This window comes from Mustela nigripes, chromosome 7, assembly GCF_022355385.1.
Source record: "Mustela nigripes isolate SB6536 chromosome 7, MUSNIG.SB6536, whole genome shotgun sequence".
In the NCBI taxonomy this organism is placed as follows: domain Eukaryota; kingdom Metazoa; phylum Chordata; class Mammalia; order Carnivora; family Mustelidae; genus Mustela; species Mustela nigripes.
Genome location: NC_081563.1, coordinates 80,453,235 through 80,475,059, shown reverse-complemented (window position 1 = coordinate 80,475,059; position 21,825 = coordinate 80,453,235). Strand labels below are relative to the sequence as shown.

The window sequence follows — 21,825 nt, the reverse complement described above, 5'->3', positions numbered from 1 at the left end:
GGAAGTATTCCCATCCCCCCGAGGTATCCGAGGGGACTCCTGGGCTCCAGGTCTTCCTCAGGCTTCTCACCTCTTCCTGCTCCCTCCAGTGTCCTCACCAAGAGATGATCTGTGGGTATTCTTCTTCCCTCTCTTGGACTAATTATGTGACACTGGAATGCCAGGATATTTGGGCCTTAATTTACTGGAAACCAGGGGGAAGAGGGAAAGCAGTAACCCCTTAGATCATCTGCAATAACCTGGACATTGACCGACTTGCTCCCTCGTCATCCCCTTCAGGGAAGGAGAGGGCGATTTGGAAGCAGACCTAGATTGAGGGCTACTCTATGGTTGCCATTTGCAGTTCCACATACTTTGTTTTTTCTTAAATCCGTGTGATTATGTCATTTATGGAAATTATTGAAGTTCCTCTTGTTTATTTTCCAGTACCTTTTGCCAGGCCCAGAAGCAAATCTGACTTATTTCAAATCTGACTTTCCTTCCTACTTTGCTCTAGTGCTTCTCCATAGAGTTACCCTTGTGATTTTAAGGGAACTTGTCCTCACTGTACATGGGCACTTCCTGATCTTTGAAAGGTTTTAACATTCCCAACCTCAGGCAGTAAGAGCCAATAGTGATCCCCCCCATGAATATAAAACGAAGAAACACCTCTACTCAATTCCAGACATACCTTGTCTTTAAAGTTCTGCTCAAATTTCAGTGGGAAGGATTCCCTAATGGATTCATTCATTTAGTGTTTACTTTGGATATTTACCAAGCACATGCTAACAGTTCTAGGCACTGTTTGAGGTGCTACTGGTCCACCAACCATTAGTTGTCATTCAGACCTGCATCTTCTTAACACTGTCCTAGCTTAACCTTTTCATTTACATGTTATTTCGTAAGTGCCCTCAAGTCATCCCTGGATCTCCAGTGTGACTTCCTACATAGGGATGAAGCTTCTCCAAGACAATGACTACTTACTGGGCTTTTGTTTTTGTCCCTCCTGGAGTCCAGAGCCACTAGTCTCTACACAGTAGCAATTCAGTAAATGTTGGACTGACTGAACCAAGGACATGAAGCTCCCCACCAAAGTTGTATTTCATTTCTACAGTAGGGTTGATGATGCTGATGTTTCATTTTCTTTTTCTAATATGAAGATTCTGTCTATTTTGTCTGCTGTCTAAATGGAATGAGGAATAGCATGGGAAGCATTTTGGTGTCCCTGGTAAGCAGTAAACTTGACATGTGTAACATACATGAATTTTATGCACTCTTTATTTCCTGGTGCATCCTGAGATAGCCTTGGTCTTACAGGCCATGTTTTGATCCCCTCCCAATTAGAGTTTCTGAGACAGAGAACAGAGTGTGACCTTGGCCTTCTGAAGTGCCAGAGTGCTCATTAATAGAAAGCCAGTGTACAAAATTATAGAGAAGGCAGACAAAAAGTTATTACAAACCTGAGAGAATCTGATGGAGAAATAATGGCCTTTTTTCTTTTCTTTTTCTCTTAGTTTTGGTAGTAGGAAAAGTTTCAAAAACATACAAAAATGCCCAGAATAACATAATAATTCCCAGTGTACTCATCACTTAGCTTCAACAGTTACCAACCCAAGGCCATCTTGTTTCATTTATAAAGGCCCGCCCACTCTACCTTTCTTCCAAATGTAATGTTTTATTTTTATTTTTTTTATTTTATTTTTTTAAATTTATTTATTTATTTGACAGAGAGAGATCACAAGTAGGCAGAGAGGCAGGCAGACAGAGAGGGAGAAGCAGGCTCCCTGCAGAGCAGAGAGCCCGATGCGGGGCTTGATCCCAGGACCCTGAGATCATGACCTGAGCCGAAGGCAGAGGCTTTAATCAACTGAGCCACCCAGGCGCCCCCAAATGTAATGTTTTAAAGCAAACCCCAACATCATATAATTGTACCCATAAATATTTCAATATGTATCTCTAAAAGATTTTCTTAAAAATTACCCCAGCGTCATTACTATGTCTTCAACAAATCAATAATCTCATAATATCATCACATTTCCAGGGGCGCCTGGGTGGCTCAGTGGGTTAAGCCGCTGCCTTCGTCTCAGGTCATGATCTCTGGGTCCTGGGATCGAGTCCCGTGTCGGGCTCTCTGCTCAGCAGGGAGCCTGCTTCCCTTTCTCTCTCTCTGCCTGCCTCTCCGACTACTTGTGATTTCTCTCTGTCAAATAAATAAATAAAATCTTTAAAAATATATATATATCATCACATTTCCAGTCGGCGTTCCAATTTCTAATTGTGGTAACTTTTTTGATAAATCTGAAAACTGAGTCAAAAATTACACTTTCGTTGAGAAGGGAGCCACAAAGGAGCCAAGACAGATTTTTTTCTTAGAGGAAAGTAGAATAAAACCATGGGAAAACGATTTTGGAGAATAAAAGTGCAATAGCTCTGATCCTCTCCCCTGGTCTCCAGAGACTGGTCTAACCTCACCTGCCAAGTACTCCTTGCCTCCCCGTGCTCGCCCCCTGGTGGCAGGTGTCCGCTTCGGGGGGGGGGAGAGGAGGGGCTTCTGTCAACTCTTCTGGAAACCTTCATTTCTTAACATGATGGGACTCGCTACTATGTTGCTAGTAGTTTAATATTTGGCAAAAATGTGTGACCGGATTTTTTAAAGTGTTGATTGAGTACATAATTTAAAGTCAGAATATTAAATAAACATCTCTGCCTTTCCTTCCAGCAGGCAGCCCAGAGAACAGCTCTCCACACTCTGTCTGACAGGTACATTTTGTCATTTTTATGAACTATAAATTGCTTTATGAAACATTGAGCCCTATTTATTGTGGCATATAATTCATAATCGGATTTTGTCCCTAAAGTATCTGTGAACTGGGATGTTAAACATTTTGCATGCTTGGATTTGTCATGCATGTGTGGAGTTTATTACTGCAAAAATCGCCTTGTTGTATTTCATAGAAAGTATGAAGAATCCCTTGTTGTGTAATGAAACAGGAGACAAGTAAACTTAGAGGGAAAGACCTGCATGGGGCAGTAAATTCTGAACTTTGGAATTGGTGGAGATCTAAGCTCATTTTTCAGCAATAAGTGCTTCATTTATTTTGAGGTGTTTTCTTCAGACTTTTTCCATAGTGTTTCATCAGTAGCTGTCTGTCTTTTGATGAAATTCTCACTTGAAGTACTTCGTGCACATATCCCAGTTCATGGTCCCAAGTGCCTGACTTTTTACTCCTGGCTTTGGCTTGTGTTTTCAGACTTGTGTTATTGAACGAGATGTATAAACCTAATCAATAAACACACTCAAGGTGCATTTCACATCCTGCTCTGCCCAAAAGGCCCAAAAGGCTGTGTGTGGAGATAGCTGAACAGGGATATACAGAGTTCCCTTCAAGAACAGACCAGACTCTTTTTGTTTTGGTTGGTCTTTGAGTTTTCATTTACTAAGATTGCGGTGTGTGTGTGTGTGTGTGTGTGTTTCTTAAAGAACTGTCAGGAGGTGAAGAGGAAGCCCCAGTTGCTGTCCACAAGGGAGGTTCTTGCTGTGTTAGAAGCAGCTGGAGATGTTCCCCTGGCTGGCTGGTTGGGATGTCAGCATTATCTAGCTAACTGTTACCACCTTCCTTTTCTTCTCAGTTCTTTTTTTTTTTTTTTTTTTTTGAATGAACAATAATTGACTGTGTCGACTAGCTCAGTTCAGTGCTTCTCCAAGGCAAATCCTGTCACTTAGGCAAATTATCTGTGCGCATGGGTGAAAAGCATTTTCTCTATGGTGGCAGGCTGAGTATGAGTATTTTTATTGCAGTTGAAAAAGACTTCCCCATGACAACCACACAAGCTTGTGTGCTCTGAGAGGGGCCACCACATGATCTCCTGGAATTGCTTCTGGGATTTTCACAAAAGCTGCAACTATACTGCTTCTGAGTCTGTTGGTAGGAAGGACACACTGTATCAAAATATTGAAAATCTGACACATTAATTCCTTTCCTCTACATGTTTCTTTGAGTAGTTGAGTAAGAGTTTCCTTCAACAAAATGCACTGAAAACCAAGTGAAGGCCCTTAGTTGACAATATTATGTTATTGCCAATGATTAGAAGATTTCTTTTGGAGGCATTGAAAATGTGATAAAATTAGATCTTGGTGATGGTTTCACAGCCCTCTGCTAAAAGCCATCAAATTGCATATTTTAAATGGATGAACTTTATGGCATATAAATGATATTTCAGTGAAGCTATATATATAAACACAAAACCTCATTATGACCTTTGGTAGAATGAATAAAAACCTACTTCAGGAAGATAGGGAATTCCTTTGAACACATGGCTGCAAATACAAAGACTAGAACTAATGCATTCTAAGGCTGCTTCCCAAAAGACACATGATTCTGTCCTGGATAGAAAACGTGCATGATTTTAATGATGAACAACAGTACTATTCCCTTTGACTTTTTCTGATACTATATCTAAAACCCCTCATCAAAACCAACAGTTAGTCAACTAGTAGTTAACATCTTAGCCCCTGTTGATTGTATCAGTGCTAATAGCAGAATACTATGAAAAAAGAAGTCCATTCCCAAGAAACAGGTTCCCAATGTAATCTCTCTTCTTATGAATTTCTCCATCTTTAAATGTAATAGAGGATTTCTCCCTTATGTCTAAAGGTTTTTCTGTTCAAAATTGGGGGAGTTTGGCTCATTTTAAAGTAATGAGTTGACTTCACTGTTCTAACAATGCAATTGTGTATACCTTCTCTCTATTCTGTTTTCCACAAATTCAGAGCCACACAAGTAATTTCCCAAAGTGAGAAGTATCTGTAATCATTTGGAGATAGAATTTAAAATCCTTTTTTAAAATAAGGACTTAAAACACCTACTGAGGGGTGCCTGGGTGGCTCAGTTGGTTGGACGACTGCCTTCGGCTCAGGTCATGATCCTGGAGTCCCAGGATCGAGTCCCACATCAGGCTCCCAGCTCCATGGGAAGTCTGCTTCTCCCTCTGACCTTCTCCTCACTCATGTTCTCTCTCACTGTCTCTCTTTCAAATAAATAAATAAAAATTCTTTAAAAAAAAAAAAACACCTACTGAGTTCATGGGATTTCTATTTTCTATTTTCTTAAATTAGGGAATGCTAACTTACCAAGTAATAGACATCATTTTCTAGCACATTACTTATTCTGTTGAGTAAACCAGTATTTTTTAGAAAATGATGAATGTGACTCTGGATCACACTATGGCATGTCTCGCCCAATATCTGCCTGTGAGAGGAACCACCCCAGCACGGCAATGGGATTAAGCAAAAATTTCCCTGGGTACCAGGGCAGCTCAGTGGGTTAAAGCCTCTGCCTTTGGCTCAGGTCATGATCCCAGGGTCCTGGGATCCAGTCCCACATGGGGCTCTCTGCTCTGCGGGGAGCCTGCATTCTCCTCTCTCTCTTTCTCTGCCTGCCTTTCTGCCTACTTGTGCTCTCTGTCAAATAAATAAATAAAATCTTTAAAAAAAAAATTTCCCCCAAGTTGTGACCTTCCTAAGGTAGAGATCTTACCCTTGTATCTCTGGCTACTCGGAACAGGGTATGAATCTATTCTACATTCAATGACATAAACTATTCTGTTTTCCTGAACTGTTGTTTTCAGTCTGTTATCACTTCATGCTATAAAATTCCATTATGATGAGGCAGCACTTTTCATTTTGTCCTAGAAAGTGGCAGCACTTTTCAGACCTTAAAAGGTGCTTTCCTGAGTTCTACAGTTGGACAGAATAGTCCGTGTTGGCTCAGGCTGTGCCACCATGGACTTCTTGTCTCCTTTCCTGCTAATCTGTTCACATGTGGGCCCCTTTCACTTCCCGTTAGCCTTATAACCACCTTGAGTACCTGGTGAACACAAGGATATTTGATACAGGAGTAGAGTCATTTTGTTTCAAGATGTGAACTTGATGATGACCTTGGGGTCATTGGTAGGTATGAGCATATACTTAAGGAAGCCAGGGGTTGTTCTCTGCTTCCCTGTGAGAAAACCTGCATCTAAGTCTTAGAGACCTGACCTGATAAGACAAGTTATAAGAAAGAGGGTTGGCCTTTCCCATTTCATTTCAATGGCAGGTAGAAATCTTGTCCCTTTGGGGTATCTAAGATGAGAGAATATCCAGATGTCTTTTGAAGGCCAATCTTATCTATCTTTTCATTTCTCTAGTTTCTTGGTTTAAATAGACATTCCAGCAGAAATCCAGTATCTGACAGTTAAGACTGTGCTTTAAAGTTCTGTGCTTTACAGCAATCAATGCACAACCTTGATAAATTAAAACTGTGATATTTTCCATTACCTAAAGGTAAAAATCTTCTGTAATCATCTCCAATGAAAGCCTGTGGCCTTGTTCAGTTTTGCCTGAACAATGGGCTGGATTAATGGTTCCTCCAAAATAGCCAAAGTGTTGAAGACTGGATCACACCAGGAAGGCAAATGTGGGCTTCAGCCCAGCTAGCTTGTGCCACCTGCAGTGACAGGAAGCCTTGAGTGAGGGTAGAATGGCACTGTTATTCTTTCCTACTGCTGACTGTGGAATTTTTCATCTGTTTTATGCCTTTGAGTGTCAGCTGGCCTACCAGAGGCCCACTGATTCCCCAAATCATGAAAAAAGGAAGAGACCAGGGCAGGAAGAGGTCAGAATTCTCAACAAGGTCAAACAAGCCAATTATAAGAAAACCTCAATCTATAAAGGACACTCTCTTTCTTACTTAGTCACTCCTTAGAATGTGCCTCCCAGGTTTTTTTTTTTTTTTTTCTTCTCCTTATGGATTATTGTACCAGGCAGGGTAGAGAGAGGCAGAGGAGAATAAGGATAAATGGGCACGAGGCTCATTTATAAAGGTGTGTCTTTGCTGTAGACTCGCTGCACTGTGAAAGCTGCCACATCCCTGTAATGTGGAAAATATGCAAAGTGCTGTTCAGAGAAGGAAGGGTATGCGTGCAGCATATGAAGTGCCTCTGAATATGATTAACTTCACCTCATAAGTAGTAAATAGTAGATAACTGTGATCAAAAAAGGGATTCGTGTGATTTATCAAGCTGAGCAACTGTGCATTTGCAGGGAAGCTGGAGGTCAATCTGGAAATCTAGGGCAAGAGGAGCACTAGGAAATTGCCAGGACTAAGAAGTTAATCATACCCTTGGACTGCTTCCATCTGTCTCCGAGCGACAGAGCTGCTGCAGAACGAGCAGGGATGCTTTATAGCAGGAGATCAGGAATTAATATTTTCTGTGAAACCTCAAGCATCATTTGCAGTAACTTGGGTTTTATAAAAATGGAGCATAATTTCATATGAATAAATCACATTCAGCTGGAAATAAGAGGAGCTGGGGGGGGGGGGGGAAAATGTGCCCGACTTAAAAAAAAAAAAAAAAAAAGGAATGAGTAAGAAAGCCAACATGAAAACAGTTGTTGAAGCGATGGCACTTGGAGGGCACGAGTGGCTGTGTGGTTAAATTGTGCATATAATCATCTTCTGAAATGTCAGTGTGTGACTCCAGAAACAGCTACATTTTTATAGCCTTGGAGATGCATCACCAGACTGTAACCTGTCTGCCCATCTGGCAATATCTCAGGTCCAAGATCCATTTATATTGAAATCCAAACAACTGCCATTGATTGATTCACTTGTGCCACGAGCAGTTAGTGAGCACATCCCACGTGCTCAGCCAGGTGCAGAGACACAGTGGTGAGCAGAAATGGCCGTGTACCTCTGCTCAGGGCTTTACTGTGTAAAGTGATGCTGGCTTTACAAAAAGAAGGGCCTCTTTGGGCTCACTCAAATAAATCTCACCCATCAAATCTCCTCCTCCCATTAGGGAGAATGTAATAGAATTAAGGAAATGAGAAATAGACTAAAAGGAAGGGGTTTTCCTTCCACACGGGGCTGGTGTTTGTCCAAAGGCAGGACTGGAAATGGCCCCAGAGCAAGGTGAGGAGGATGGGATGATGCATCGGACTGCAACGTGGGGGTTTGCATCCAGCTTCCTCTTCTTGACCCCTTGCCAAGTGGACCTCTTCAGCCATGCAAAGGAAGCATGCTGGGGGTGGCCACCAGCATAGAAGTGTAACTTTCTGGTTAACATTTTACACAATGTCTCTAGTGTCCTGAGAAGGGGGTCACAGTTACCATGTACTTCTAACAGTTGGTCTCTTCTCAAAGGTTCCAAAAAGGGGTGGGGGATGCAGGACTTTTTAAGAAATTTTAAATTTCCTTTTTGAACATGCTGCTAGCATGGTTTTCTAGAGGGTGTCTATCAACCCTTCCCTTGAGACCCATAGCATTGTCTAGTGCAAGGGACTTCTTACTTATACTGAAGTCTTTTTGGTATACCATGTAAATTAAAAGGAGCTTTCGAGTTTAGAAGCACTATCACATTGACTGTCTCATTTTGTGATCCTCACAACAACCTCATGAGCTAGGAAGCCCATTTTACAGAGAAGAAGACTGAGCCTGAGCTAGGTGATGTGACTCATCCAAGGTCACAAGGTAGGATGTGGCAGAGCTGGGACTAAACTCCACATCCTCTGATTCCCAATGATTATGATTCATCTTCCACCGCAGTAACAAAGCAGATGTGAATGGGGCCAGGCGCCATGTTCTACATTCTAACAAATAGTTAACTCACTCTGTGCTAATACTTTGTTTCTACTAATAGTTCTAATAATCCTGATGTTTCTGGCTTGGTTACCTTTTTATGCCAAGCACCTAGCATAGCTCCTAGTGATTAGAAGACACAGGAAGTCACTTGAAGAATGAATGAAAACAATGAGCAAATAAATGAATGAACTAGGACTGATGTTTTGGAGTTGAAAGATGACAGCTTTGGGCTGAAATTAGAAAATACTTTCCTGAAACTGGCTATGTACCACTGCAGCAGACCACCCAGGAGACTGAGGTTGATGGTCAGGGGCTCACCACTAACAGGTTAAAGCAGGTGTTCATGCCTGTAAGATGCTACAGAATTGAGAAACACTATTAATTGGCACACAGATGAAGAGTGGCAAGAAATGAATGATTTCCAGGGGTATCTGTTTAGTGTCTGACTCAGTTTTGGCTCAGATTGTGAACTCAGGGTCGTAAGTTTGAGCCCCGTGTCTGTGGGGAGTATGCTTGAGATTCTCTTCCTCTCTCCTTGCCCCTCCCCCACTCGTTCTCATTCTCTCTCAAATAAATAAATAAATCTTTTTTAAAAATGGTCCAAAAATAGGCAAGAGATTAGTGAATGGATAAAGTAGATGTGAAATACATAAATAGATAGATAGGTATCACAGTGGAATATTATTCAGCCATAAAAAATGAAATCTTGCCATTTGCAACAACATGGATGGAGTTTAGAGGGTATAATGCTAGGTGAAATAAGTCAGAAAAAGACAAATACCGTATGATTTCACTCGCATGTGGAAATTAAGAAACAAAACAAACAAGCAAAAGGAAAAACAGAAAAGAGAGAGAGAGAGACTCTTAACAACAGAGAACAAACTGATGGTTACCAGAAGGGAGGAGGGTGGGGGGATGGATGAAATAGGTGAGGGGGATTAAAGAGTGTGGTTGTCATGATGAACACAGGGTAGTGTATGGAAGTATTGAATCGCTATATTGTACACCTGAAATTAATATAGCACTGTAGGTTAACTAACTGGCATTAAAAACTTGGGGAGAAGAAATTCAAAGGATTAAAATCATCTAGTGCAATTAAATTAGAGTGGAATTAAACTAGAAATCAGTACCAGTGGAGTCACAGTGTCACAGAGAGGGGGAGAGACCAGATGCCCTCCAGCCCCTCACTGTCTCCCCACCCCTCTCTTCATTTCTGTGATTCTTAACCACTGCCACGACTTAGGGTTCTCTCCCATACTGTCTCCGCCAGTGATTCCTGCTCCTTTTCTTCCTTCATTCATTTGAAGTATGTCTTCACCACTGAGCCCTTGCAGCGGGAAAGGCATTGTGCTGGTCTCTGTGGGAGACACAGAAATTCATTACCCATTGATCCCAGCCTCCAGGAGCTTACAAGGTTGTGGAAGAAGCTCAGGCATCTGTGTAACTGCTGTGCACATTAAACGTCGCCATATGCACACCTGACCATAGGTCTTCCTAGCACAGCAGTCATCTGGCGGTGCTACGCTCTGCCTTTCCTGGACATCACTTCATTTACTCCTCACAACAACCCTCTCAGCTAGAAAGGAGGGATTCAACAGAAGTGTCTTGAGGAGATGGCATTTTCAATGGAGTTTTAGTTGATTTCATTTCCTAAATACTCTCTGTAAAATCCTAGTGAACTAGATGACCAGAGACACATCACTTACCTGAAGTCTTACAGACATAAAGCCTCAGGGTGGCCTGACTCTGGTTGATGATGCTCGTAGCTGCTTCTGTCATCGCCCTTGCCCCCCCCCCCCATCAATTTATGAAGAAATCAAAGCCACTGGAGGGGTGCAATGAGGCCCTGAAGTACTCTCCGAGCAGAGGAGAGGAAGCGGCAGTGGGGGAGGTGTTGGGAATAGCATATAAAGGATGGGTAGGGGTGCCTGGGTGGCTCAGTGGGTTAAGCCTCTGCCTTCAGCTCAGGTCCTGATCTCAGGGTTCTGGGATCAAGCCCTGCATCAGGCTCTCTGCTCAGCGGGAGAGCCTGCTTCCCCGTCTCTCTCTTTGCCTTGCCTCTCTCCCTACTTGTGGTCTCTCTCTCTGTCAAATAAATAAATAAAATCTTTAAAAATAAAAAATAAGAAAATAAAAGATGGGTAGCATCACCAGACCCAAGAAGGGAGAAGGGAAGTAGGGACCTTCTCCACAGAATGAACTGCCTTGGTCTGAGCAAGCAAGGCAGTGGGAGTGGACCGAGAGCTGCAGGCCCCTCGTTCTGCTGGGGTATAGATGTCTAAAGGGAAAGGGGTCTGAGAGCCAGCTCTAGACAGCCACCCCCACCAAGGGGTGGGGTCGCCTTTTACTACACAGTGTTCCCTTCAGACGTGGGATTGAGTGTCATCTTCCATGGAAACCTTAAATAACCATTACCTTTTCCATCAGCACCTCATGTAATTGTTGGCAGAGGCCTGCTTCCATCCTTTGCTCACCTTCTTTATTTATGTCTGGTCTCAACAGCAGACGGGAGAATAGGAAGCCCATCTTAAGTATTAGGTAGTACTTTATACAAAAGGAGTACTCAGTAAGACTTTCTCAGTGTCTTTCAAACGATAAAGGCCAAGAATTCAAATTAGGCCCTCTTATCACTGCTCTCTGGAAAAAAAATACCAAACCTCTGGCCTGGCTCTCCCTAACCTCTCCTCATTATGCAGAAAGGATGGGATTTTGAATCCTTGAACTTGGGCTAGAGTGTACTTCATGCAAGCTATTTACCCATTCGCGTCTGAACTTCCTCAGTTGCATAAACAGGATGATAGTAACGCCGTCCTTCTTAGGTTTATGTCCAGATTAAATGAGGTAATAAATGGAAAAAGTGCTCTGTTAATCTGTCCATATAAGAGTAATTACTCTGTCACACCACTAAGAAGAGTCACTCATCAAGATACCAGGAGATACTCTCTGATTTAAGTCCTACCAAGAGGCCTAAAAGCCAGGGGAGGAAAATATTACAGTATGGATTTAATATATGAAACTCTAAATAGCTAATAGTGTGGGTCATGTTCTTACATTGATGTTACAGAAAAATAAACATCAACAAACCCCAAGATCTAGGCATTACTGTTGCTTATACCATTCCTATTTTGTAATATATTGTCATCTACCCTGTTCTCCTCCAAAAGCCAATTTGTGGGTCCTAGATGAGGCTCTGAGCTGTCTCTACCACATCATCTTCCTACTTCAGTCACAGAAAAGTCAATCTGGGTCAATTCCTGACACCTTTGTTGGCAGGACTCCAAAGAATTGGTCTCATTTATTGTTTCAAAGTAAATAATCCATATTTCAAAAGCAAACAGTGTTTCTTAGATACTGTGAGGATCCCTGGTAGAGATCTGTTCAGGGGGACCTTGCAGAGGGAGAAAAATTGCTAAGTCTTTGAGCCAGTACTCTCCTAACAGGGCCCAACAGTACTCATATATAGTCACAAAAGTGGACCCCCTTGGCCTTATCGCCTCTTCTGGAGAGGCCGTGTAAGCATCCCCCACCGCCTTTGGGTGGCTGTTAGCTCAATTGACTGCAGTTAACAGTGTGAGCAAACAAACGCAGGCTGTCGGGTCTAAAACTCCGCTTTTAAAAAGCCCCCCTAGTACTAATTTCCACAATAAAACTGAATGGCTCCAGAGAAGCCATTGAGTTCTATCAGGTAAATAACACACATTTTAAAAGGTCCCAAACATGTATTTCACACAATAGAACAGAGCAGCCTGGAAGGAACTGTTATAGTCTTTTGAGTAAGTAAACAATGAATTGTATGAAGCCACTAATTGCGCTTCAAAATGGTCTAGTGGGTCTGGGGACACCTGAGGGTTAGTGGGGATCTGCTTCCTCATGTCTGCACATGGGGATGCCATACGAGGGACCTCTGAGTGAAAGTGAGTGCCTGTGAGCCCACAATTATGAATGCAACTTTCTTAAGAGTGTGTGGTCTCTTTAAAAAAGACTGTTAGTGGTGATAGTCACGCAACCATGTGACTGTACATAATGAACCATACACCTGAAAATAGTTAAAATGATAAATTCGATGTTACATATATTTTACCACAATTTAAAAAGCTAAAAAAAAGATAGAAATGAACGTATGTACTAATACACCAAACTCTTCAGGATATTGCCCTTTCTGGTCGGAAGTACTGCTCTCTGCTCTCCATCCTGGGTTTGAGGTGCTGGAGTTCTAGTCTGGAGATTCCTTCCTTGTCTGCTAGCAGGAAAAGCCTCTCGCAGGTGTGTTTTGTCCACAGTGGTGAGGAGACCCGCCATCCCACCCCTGCTCCCGTAGCCAGGGGGAGATCAGTGATTACCCAAGAGCACAGCTAATCATCCACATTACCTGGGCTAATGAGCCTAAGGAAGGGGGGATCAGAAGAACCAGACACCTATAGAAGGCATCCCCTAATTATTATTACCATAATTTAAATTACCAGCTTTGACCCATTGCCATCCACACTGTGTTCCCCTCTGCTGGACTCATTCTCTCAGACTAAATTGATAAAGTTATGAAGGCAGAATATTTAAATAGCAGAACTCTAAGTTATTTTTATGAAGGTCTTTGTCACCATGTCATATTCCTTTGAGCTCTATATAGCTTTCACTTCTAGACCAAGAACAACAATATAGCGTACACTTGTTAATTTAGTTTGTTTTTTTTTTTTTAAGATTTTATTTATTTATTTGCCAGAGAGAGAGAGAGAGAGTGAGAGCACATAGGCAGGCAGAGTGGCAGCAGAGGCAGAGGGAGAAGCAGGCTCCCCACAGAGCAAGGAACCTGACGCGGGACTCGATCCCAGGACGCTGGGATCATGACCTGAGCCGAAGGCAGCTGCTTAACCAACTGAGCCACCCAGGCATCCCGTTAATTTAGTTTTTTAATGCATCCAAAAAAGTTATTTATGTACTCAATACACAAGACATCTCAAAGTTAGCATTAAGAGAAATAAAACTCTGGTGAAATTAGCATAGTTTTCAATATTTATTACTGCTATCTACTCTTTTTCTTTTTTAACTGAAATACAGTTGCCACACACCTAGTTGCATCAGTTTCAGGTACACAATATAGTGATTCAACAAGTCTGTTCATTCTGCAATACTTTACCACAGGGGTAGCTACTGTCTGTGGCCATACAACACTATTAAAATACCATTGACTATTCCCTAGGTTGTACCTTTCATCCCTGTGACTTATTCCTTCATAATTGGAAGACTATACCTCCCACTCCCCTTTAGCCATTTTGCACATCCTCCCACCCCCCCCTTCTCTCTGGCAACCATCAGTTTGTTCTCTGTATTTATTGGTCTGATTTTGCTCTTTATTTGTTTGTTTCTTTATTCGTTTATTTTTCAGATCCTACATGTAAGTGAAATCATATGATGTGTCTTTATTCTGTCTGATTTTTTTCACCTAGCATAATACCCTTTTCTTTTTTAAAGATTTTACTTATTTATTTGACAGAGAGAGAAAGTCAGGGAGAGAGGGAACGTAAGCAGGGGGAGTGTGAGAGGGAGAAGTAGGCTCCCCACTGAGCAGGGAGCCTGATGCGGAGCTGGATCCCAGGACCTCGGGATTGTGACCTGAGCTGAAGGCAGACACTTACAACTGAGCCACCTAGGCACCCCACATAATACCCTCCAGGTCCATCCATGTTGTTGCAAAAGGTAAGATCACATTCTTTGTTATGGCTGAGCAATATTTCATTGTGTATATATACCACATCTTCTTTATCCATCCATCTATTGATGGACACATAGGTTGCTTCCATATTTTAACTCTTATAAATAATGCTATAGTAAACATAGGTGGGCATATATCTTTTCCTTTAGGTAAATAACCTGTAATAGAATTATTAGACTGTAATTTATTTCTATTTTTATTATTTTTTTAGAACTTTCATACTGTTTTCCACAGTGACTACACCAATTTACATTTCTACCAACAGTGTACAAAGCGCAATCTTTGCCAATGCTTTTTTTTTTTGTATTTTTTATTCTTGCCATTCTGACAGGTATGAGGTAATATTTCATTATGGTTTTGACTTGCATTTCCTTGATGATGTGTGATGCTGAGCATCTTTCTATGTGTCTGCTGACCCTTTTTGAGTCTTCTTTTGAAAATGTCTATTCAGGTCCTCTGCCTTTTTTTAATTAGGTTATTTGGGGTTTGTTGGTATTGAGTTGTAGAAGTTCTTTATTTATGTTGGATATTAATTCATTATCAGATATGTCATTTGCAAATATCTTCTCCCATTCAGTAGGTTGCCTTTTAATTTTGATGATGGTTTGCAATGCAAAAGCTTTTTATTTTTGTGTAGTTCCAATAGTTTATTTTTGCTTTCTGTCTACTCCCTTTTAAAAATATATATTTCTGAAGTAGAATTACACATACACCCTCTTGAATAGCTAGTTTTCATTAGGCTCTTGCTTAATTTTAAAATTTTAAAAATTTTAAAAATTTTAAAATTCAGTCCTACACCAAATATGTTGATGTTTACTAGTTGTCAGTTCTTTTAAAATGTTTAAACTGATTACACAGGAAGAAACAATCTGTAATCACCCCCCCCACACCTTTATTCATTTTATGTGTTCACCATTCTCACTGACCCAGATCTGGGAAACTGAACTGAACATAAAAGAAACCCAAGAGCAACAAGTAATATATCTTACAGGTGGGAAAAAAAGATTATTCAAAAATACAAAGTACATTTTAGTACACATGTATATTTCTTAACACCCTGAATGCCACTGTCTTTAGATATTTCACCCATGTCTATGCCTTTATTAAGTGGAGAGCCAGTTAGAGAAACATTGTGGTAAGTGGATAGTTTTCAAGCCAATAGATACATGGCAGGGAGGAGAGTGTTTTGTTTTGTTTTGTTTAAAACCAAACTACTTAGCCACTTTTAATGGAAGTTTATTTAAGTTATGATACCACCAATATTTTTTGCTTTTTGTTTTTGTTAAATCTCCTTTTAGTGGAGAAAACTAGCCAAAAGCCTAGAGCCTTCCTTCTCTGCTTTAAGAGCCTTTGGGCCAACACCTCCCACCCATCTACTCCCCCAGTAAATTCCCTCCCAGACAGTCCCACGCTGGCATTTCACTCTAGACACACAGAGCCAGCTGGAACAAGCTTCCCCTCCAGCTGCTAACTCTGGGCACAGGCCTGCCCCTCCTCCCTTCTCCTCCTTTCCCCAGTCGGCCTCCCCATGACCCACTCCTCTGACTGCCCTCCCAGAGGCAGCCTTGGGCCAGCACTGGCCAAGCCGCCTGGCTGATGTTTAATGATTATGTTTTGGAGCCCGATGAGCTCCCCTGCTGCTGTTGAAAGGTTAATGTGCTCCCCGTCAACTGGAGCAGCCTGACCTTTCTTGACTTCATCCAGTTCCTTTCCCCATGCTGGCTCCCAGGCAAGTGACTGGCAGGCCAGCTGCTATACCATATCCTCCCAACAGCCCAGAGAGTGCAGCACCCATCTCTGCCTTTGACAGCCAGCATCAGAGCCTGGACATCTGCACCCGTTATTCTGACACCCATCAGAGCTGCTGAATTGAGTAGCGTTCCCTGCTGTGCCTGCTCCTTCTGTGATTTCTCTGGATGTGAGTTTTCATGCTGCCCTCTTCCTATTGCCCCTTTCTTCCTGAAAGTCTGTGTTCAGTATGTCCATGCTCGTTAATTAATTATAGGTCAATTAGATGACAGTGTTGAAACCAAAGCAAGTACTTATGTGGGGACAGTGTATGGCCCTTTTTCCATTTCACAAACCAGTTCTGCCTGCTCACTGGCCCTGATCCAATTCATTGGACAGGACCTCCATGAAGCCTAGCCCAGCCCAATAGTCTGTAGGCCCAGCAGCTCCCCAGGGACTTCCCTATGGCCCCATTTGCCCTGTTCACAACCAGTGAGTCAGAGGGCCACTTGAGGCCACAGTTCCTCATCTTACAGTGGAGACAATAACCTCTATTCAGCTAGCCAGTCCTGGCGTTGGGCAGGAAGAAGGAAAATGATGTGTGTGAAGGCATGAATGTTACCCAAGCACAGAGAATTAAGGTATTTATTAGTTTGCTGAGGGAATATGTGAAGGAGGTCCCTATTTTCTTTGAGTCATAGCCCCAGCCACTAAGCTGGTTAGTGCAGTTCTAAAAGGACAGTAGGTGTGGGCCTTTGCTATTGTTGGAAGGGGAGCACAGCGTTGAATGATAACCCACCCTTCCCTGGCAAAGGCATGTAGTCATTGGGACATCATGTTATCCTCTTTCCTCTTGGAGTGCCTTGCTCCTGCCACGAGCACTGTGCTCGGGCTTGATGTCTTTAATCCCATTTCATCCCCACGACAAGCTCTGGGGGAGGCCCCACTACTATCCCCATTTTACACATGGGGAAATTGATGCCTAGAGGGATGAGTCACTTGCCTAAGGTTGAGGAAGGAGTAGAATCTGGCCGGAGCCCAGATTTTCAGGTGGAAGTGTGGCCTTGTGCAGGGACAGCCTGGCACACTGAGCTGGTGATGAAGGCACATTGCTCTGGTCACCTAAGGGCCTCATCCTTGCTCCACCCCCACTGCATCCCCTTAAAAAGGCAATCACACCTGCCACAAACTTGTGTTCACAGCACAGGCTTGAGTGCTACACACCAGACCACGGGCTGCTCTTGCCCTTGTCCATATGTCAGAGCATCAGAACATAGGTCCATTTAAGAAGAGCGAGCTGTGTGTTGGTGCCATATTTGAGCACAGAACAGGAAGGAACATGCATCCCTGCAAGTTTCCACTAGGGGCTGACTGGATGGCACATACCTCATCAGCTTCTGTTCTCTCCAAGAAAGTAGTTCTAGGGATCTTAGCCCTCCTTCTGTGCTCTGCACTTAAAACAGAAGATGACAAAAAACTTGAAAAGTGCCCCGGTCGTGCTTAGATTTATATGATGAGGAAAGGAGAGTCAAACCAACAACATTATTTCCTAAGATTCTATTTCTTGAGTGTTTTTTTTTTCTTCCATCTAGCTGGAGAAATACTAGTTATTCACTAACATTTCTAAATGAAGGCCAAATTTTGCTCACAGCTCTACAGCGATTCTGTACCTCATGGGTCTTAAAAGTGAACCCAACCCATGTATGGTTCCTGTGGGCACTAGTCATCAGTTATCCCCATTTCCTTGCCTGGGTCAGGGAAAGTGAAGCTCTGGGCCATGGATACCACACAGACTTTCTAGATATCAGAAGTTCTGGAACAGTAGAGATTCAATCAGCGTGATTCCTCCTGTCCCAGTCAAGCCCTGGCTCTGTCACAGACTCACTGTGTCACTCCAAGCACAGAAATCTTACTTCTCCCATACCTGCACACACGTGGTTTCTTCTGCCTGGAACAGTTTTCCTCTCCTCCACACCCTCCTCCCCTCCAAGTTGCCTGGCCTACTATCCCCAGCCTAATACCAGGTCACAGCTTAAACATCCTGTACCCCATTAGGCCTTACCCCCTTTTGTCATCTGTTGTGAAGTGGTAATGTTTGCTCTATCTGCCTCAAAGCTTTTGTCAGTCCTTATGGGGTTATTTTTTGCAAAAGAGCTATGTAAAACAAAACTTATTACAAATAGTACATATTTTTAATAAAACAGCCACTCGGAAGGAAGGAAAGATGAGGAAGGAAGGAAGGAATAAGGAAGGGAGAGAGGGAAAATCTTGAATTGCTTCTACCACCCTTGATGAGTAAAGAAAGGCAAAGTAAAAACGATACATTCCATCCATTACACTTAACCCTTTACCCCCAACCTAAGGATGGCTTCCAGCTTTTCTCCAACAGTAATTAGTAAAATAAGTTATACAATGGCAATGGGTAGTAAATATTATAATATAAAAGCCATTACTGAAGAGGCAATTTTAATTCAGAATTATTTTATTTACATAAGACTCCAGTTTATTTAAAATCCTGGCTCCACAGAGCCTCCTTGAGCTTCCAAAACTGTTACCACCTTGGCTACCCAAAGGCAATTTGCCAAATGTTTTTCTACCTTTATGTTAATGAGAAACTTGGGGAATCCAAGCAGACAGGTAGCTGGGTAAATTATAGGCAGGAACTGAGCCTTCTCAGAAGACTGTTGGGCTACTCTACAACAAAAGCTTGCATTCTGGGCTTCTGGACCAATAGATCTGGGGCCACAGAAGCAACATTTCCCATGTGATTCCCTATGCTGATTATAGCTGCAATGAGCTTACATCCCAATGATCACCCATGCTCCATTATAATTTCATACTAGTGCCTCCTTTACTCTTAGAAGTGTTCTGGTTTAAACCACAAGGAGATATTACTTCACACCCGTTCACATGGCTACTATCAAGAAAATAAGAAATGAAATAACAGAAAATAAGCGTTGGCAAGGATGTGGAGAAATTGGAACCCTTGTGCACAGTTGGTGGGAATTCTAAAATGGTATAGCCACTATAGAAAAAATAGGCAGTTCTTCAAAAAATTAAAAATAGAATTACCATATGGTCCAGCAATTCCACTTTTGGATATTACCCCAAAGAATTGAAAGCATGGTCTTGAAGAGAGATTTGCACATCCATGTTCAGAGCATCATTATTCACAATGGCCAAGAGATGGAAGCAACCCATAGATGGATGAATGAATAAACGAAATGTGCTCTAGACCTGCCCTAGGATATATTCCGATTTAAAGAGGAAGGAAATGCTGACATGAGCTGTATAATATATTTTGAGGACACATGCTAAGTGAAATAAGCCAGCCCCCAAAAGATAAATACTGTGTAATTCCACGTATCTAGAGTAGTTGAATTCAGACAGAAAGTAGAAGGGTGGTTGTGAGAGGCCAAGGGGAGGGGAAAATGGGAAATTAGTGTTTATAGAGTTTCAGTTTTGCAACATGAAAAGAGTTTTGGGGCTGGATGGTGGTAATGGTATGAAACAATATGGTACAGTTAATGCTACTAAGCTATACACTTAAACAGGGCACCTGGGTGGCTCAGTCAGTTAAGCATCCCAACTCCTGATTTCAGTTCAGGTCATGATCTCAGGGCCATGAGATTGAGCCCCACATCAGCTCCATACTCAGCAGGGGGTCTACTTAAGATTCTCTCTCCTTCTCCTTCTGCCCCTCCTGTGCACACATTCTCTCTCTCTCTCTTAAAAAAAAAAAAAATTGTTAAGATTTATGTTATGTGTATTTTAACACAATTTTTTAAGTGTCCTGTTTTAGACCAAAATTTTTTGACCACCCTAATTATAACTAATCTTGAATTCACATCATTCAGTGTTACTCCAAGAAACATTTTCAGTGTAAGCTTTTTATTTCCAACTGTGGAGTGGAAGGCTCTCATGAAGGACTCTAACCTCTCAGCAGGCAGATGGGGAGAAGTTTGAAGGACATCTATTTGGGTTGGGTGGCGTGATTCATGGCGGTTCACACGAGCATCAGGCTACCAGTGCAGGGAAGTCCAGCTTATTCCTTTCACTGACATGGAGCTGGGGTTCTCTGAGAAAGACAGGGTCCTTGCAGTTTATAGAGTGCTTGTCCCAGATCTGAAGCGGGCCACTCCCATGAGCTAGAACCCTCACTGAGCTGTTTCACCACTGGACTGAGCCCCCTTCCCTGTTCTGCTCAGGCCAGCTTTTCTGCAACAGCGCACAGCACTTGGGTCTAACAGACTTAGCTAGTACTACCTCCTCCTGACAGGCCTCCCTGCCCTTTGCCCTCACAACCCTGTGTTCTCTAATAGGTCAGCTCTTTCATGAGGGGAGCCCAGGACATGTTAGGCCTCTCTCTTTTCTCCATGGTGTGTGGCCTCATAGCTGTGTGAAAGTGCCCCTGTCAGTTCTCCCCAGGACAGTGATCCTTTCTCCATGGGCCTCATCTCCTTCATCAGCTAATAAACTGCCAGAAGACAGTGTGAAAATGGGGTCAGAAAGTCTTCTCCTCATTTCTGTGACAGGTGTTCAGGAGCTATTGCAGACTTTATTTTCTGTTCTCTAACATGATTGCCATGACTTTAGTTAGTATTTAACTTTGCTGGCTGACCTTTCCCCCTTTTCAGGCTTCATACAATGTACCCAATCAGGCTTCCAGTGTTATTTTTTTCTCTGAACTTTCTAATGAAGATCGTCTGTTGGAAGTCTTTTTTTTTTTTTTTTAAGATGTTATCTATTTATTTGACAGAGAGAGAGAAAGCAGCATGCACAAGCAGGGGAAAGTGGCTGACAGAAGGAGAGGGAGAAGCAGGCTCTCCGCTGAGCAGGGAGCCTGATGTGGGACTTGATCCCAGGACCTTGGGATTGTGACCCAAGCCGAAGGCAGACGTTTAACAGACCGAGCCATCCAGACACCCCTTTTTTGGGAAGTCTTATTGCTAAAACCCTGGTAGAGTCAGAGCTCCTAAAAGAAGTGCAAGTCTTCATGAGCTCTTGCTTCTGTGATGATTGCATTTCTAAGGGGGTTGGGTCACTCGCACCATAGGCAGCCCCCAAAGAAGAGTCAAGAGGGAAACCTGGGGCCTGGAGTCAACCTTGTCTCTCTCCCCATCCTACCAGCTGTTCTAAATAGGTAAGCAGCATCTAGTACAGTAGGAAAATCTAAATAACAGGGTCTAAAGGAGGATTGCTTTCCAGAGGAATTTTCTACCTTTTATGTATTATGAAAATAAAACTGGCAACAACAACAAACGTGAGCCTGGGACATAGTCTCTATGTTTGCAGATGCCACTGTCTTTCAGTGAAACACCCCAGGGAGGGTATGTCTTATTAACTTCCAGCATTATGACCAAGCCTGCTCTGTTGAATAAAATGTCCTTCCAATATTCTGTTGTCTGTAGGCAATAACACACAGTTTAGGATGGTGGAGTGTGGCTAGTCTGGATGCACTAAAGATCCTTCAGTGTTGACATTCTCCACACCTGCCCTGGAAGGCAACTCTGTGTATCTCTTTTTCTAGAAACTCTAATCTTTTCATATGGCGGCTTTAGGATTCTCAACTAGCTGGTTAGCATTGCATTCGTGGAAATATAAACAAGTTTGCGTATACCAAGAAAATGGTTACATAAGGCTCACTTTTCATCCTCTCAGCTCATTCAGAAGTATTAAAGGCAGTATTTTAACCCTGCACTTTGTGACTTTGAAATAGACTCGTGATATTTTATTACCCCTTTATTTCATCATCTAACAGTTCTTCTATCACAATGTCCGTTGTATTAC

At 42.4% G+C, this 21,825-nt stretch overlaps 1 protein-coding gene across 1 annotated transcript in view; it reads left to right on the top strand.

Moving 5' to 3' along the window:
• AFF3 (ALF transcription elongation factor 3) overlaps window positions 1-21,825 on the top strand; it is a 535,863-nt gene that overhangs the window by 445,183 nt on the left and 68,855 nt on the right. Inside the window, exon 11 of the mRNA XM_059406264.1 lies at window positions 2,699-2,739. Coding sequence (XP_059262247.1) covers window positions 2,699-2,739 — 41 coding nt within the window. The remainder of the gene's footprint in view (window positions 1-2,698; window positions 2,740-21,825) is intronic.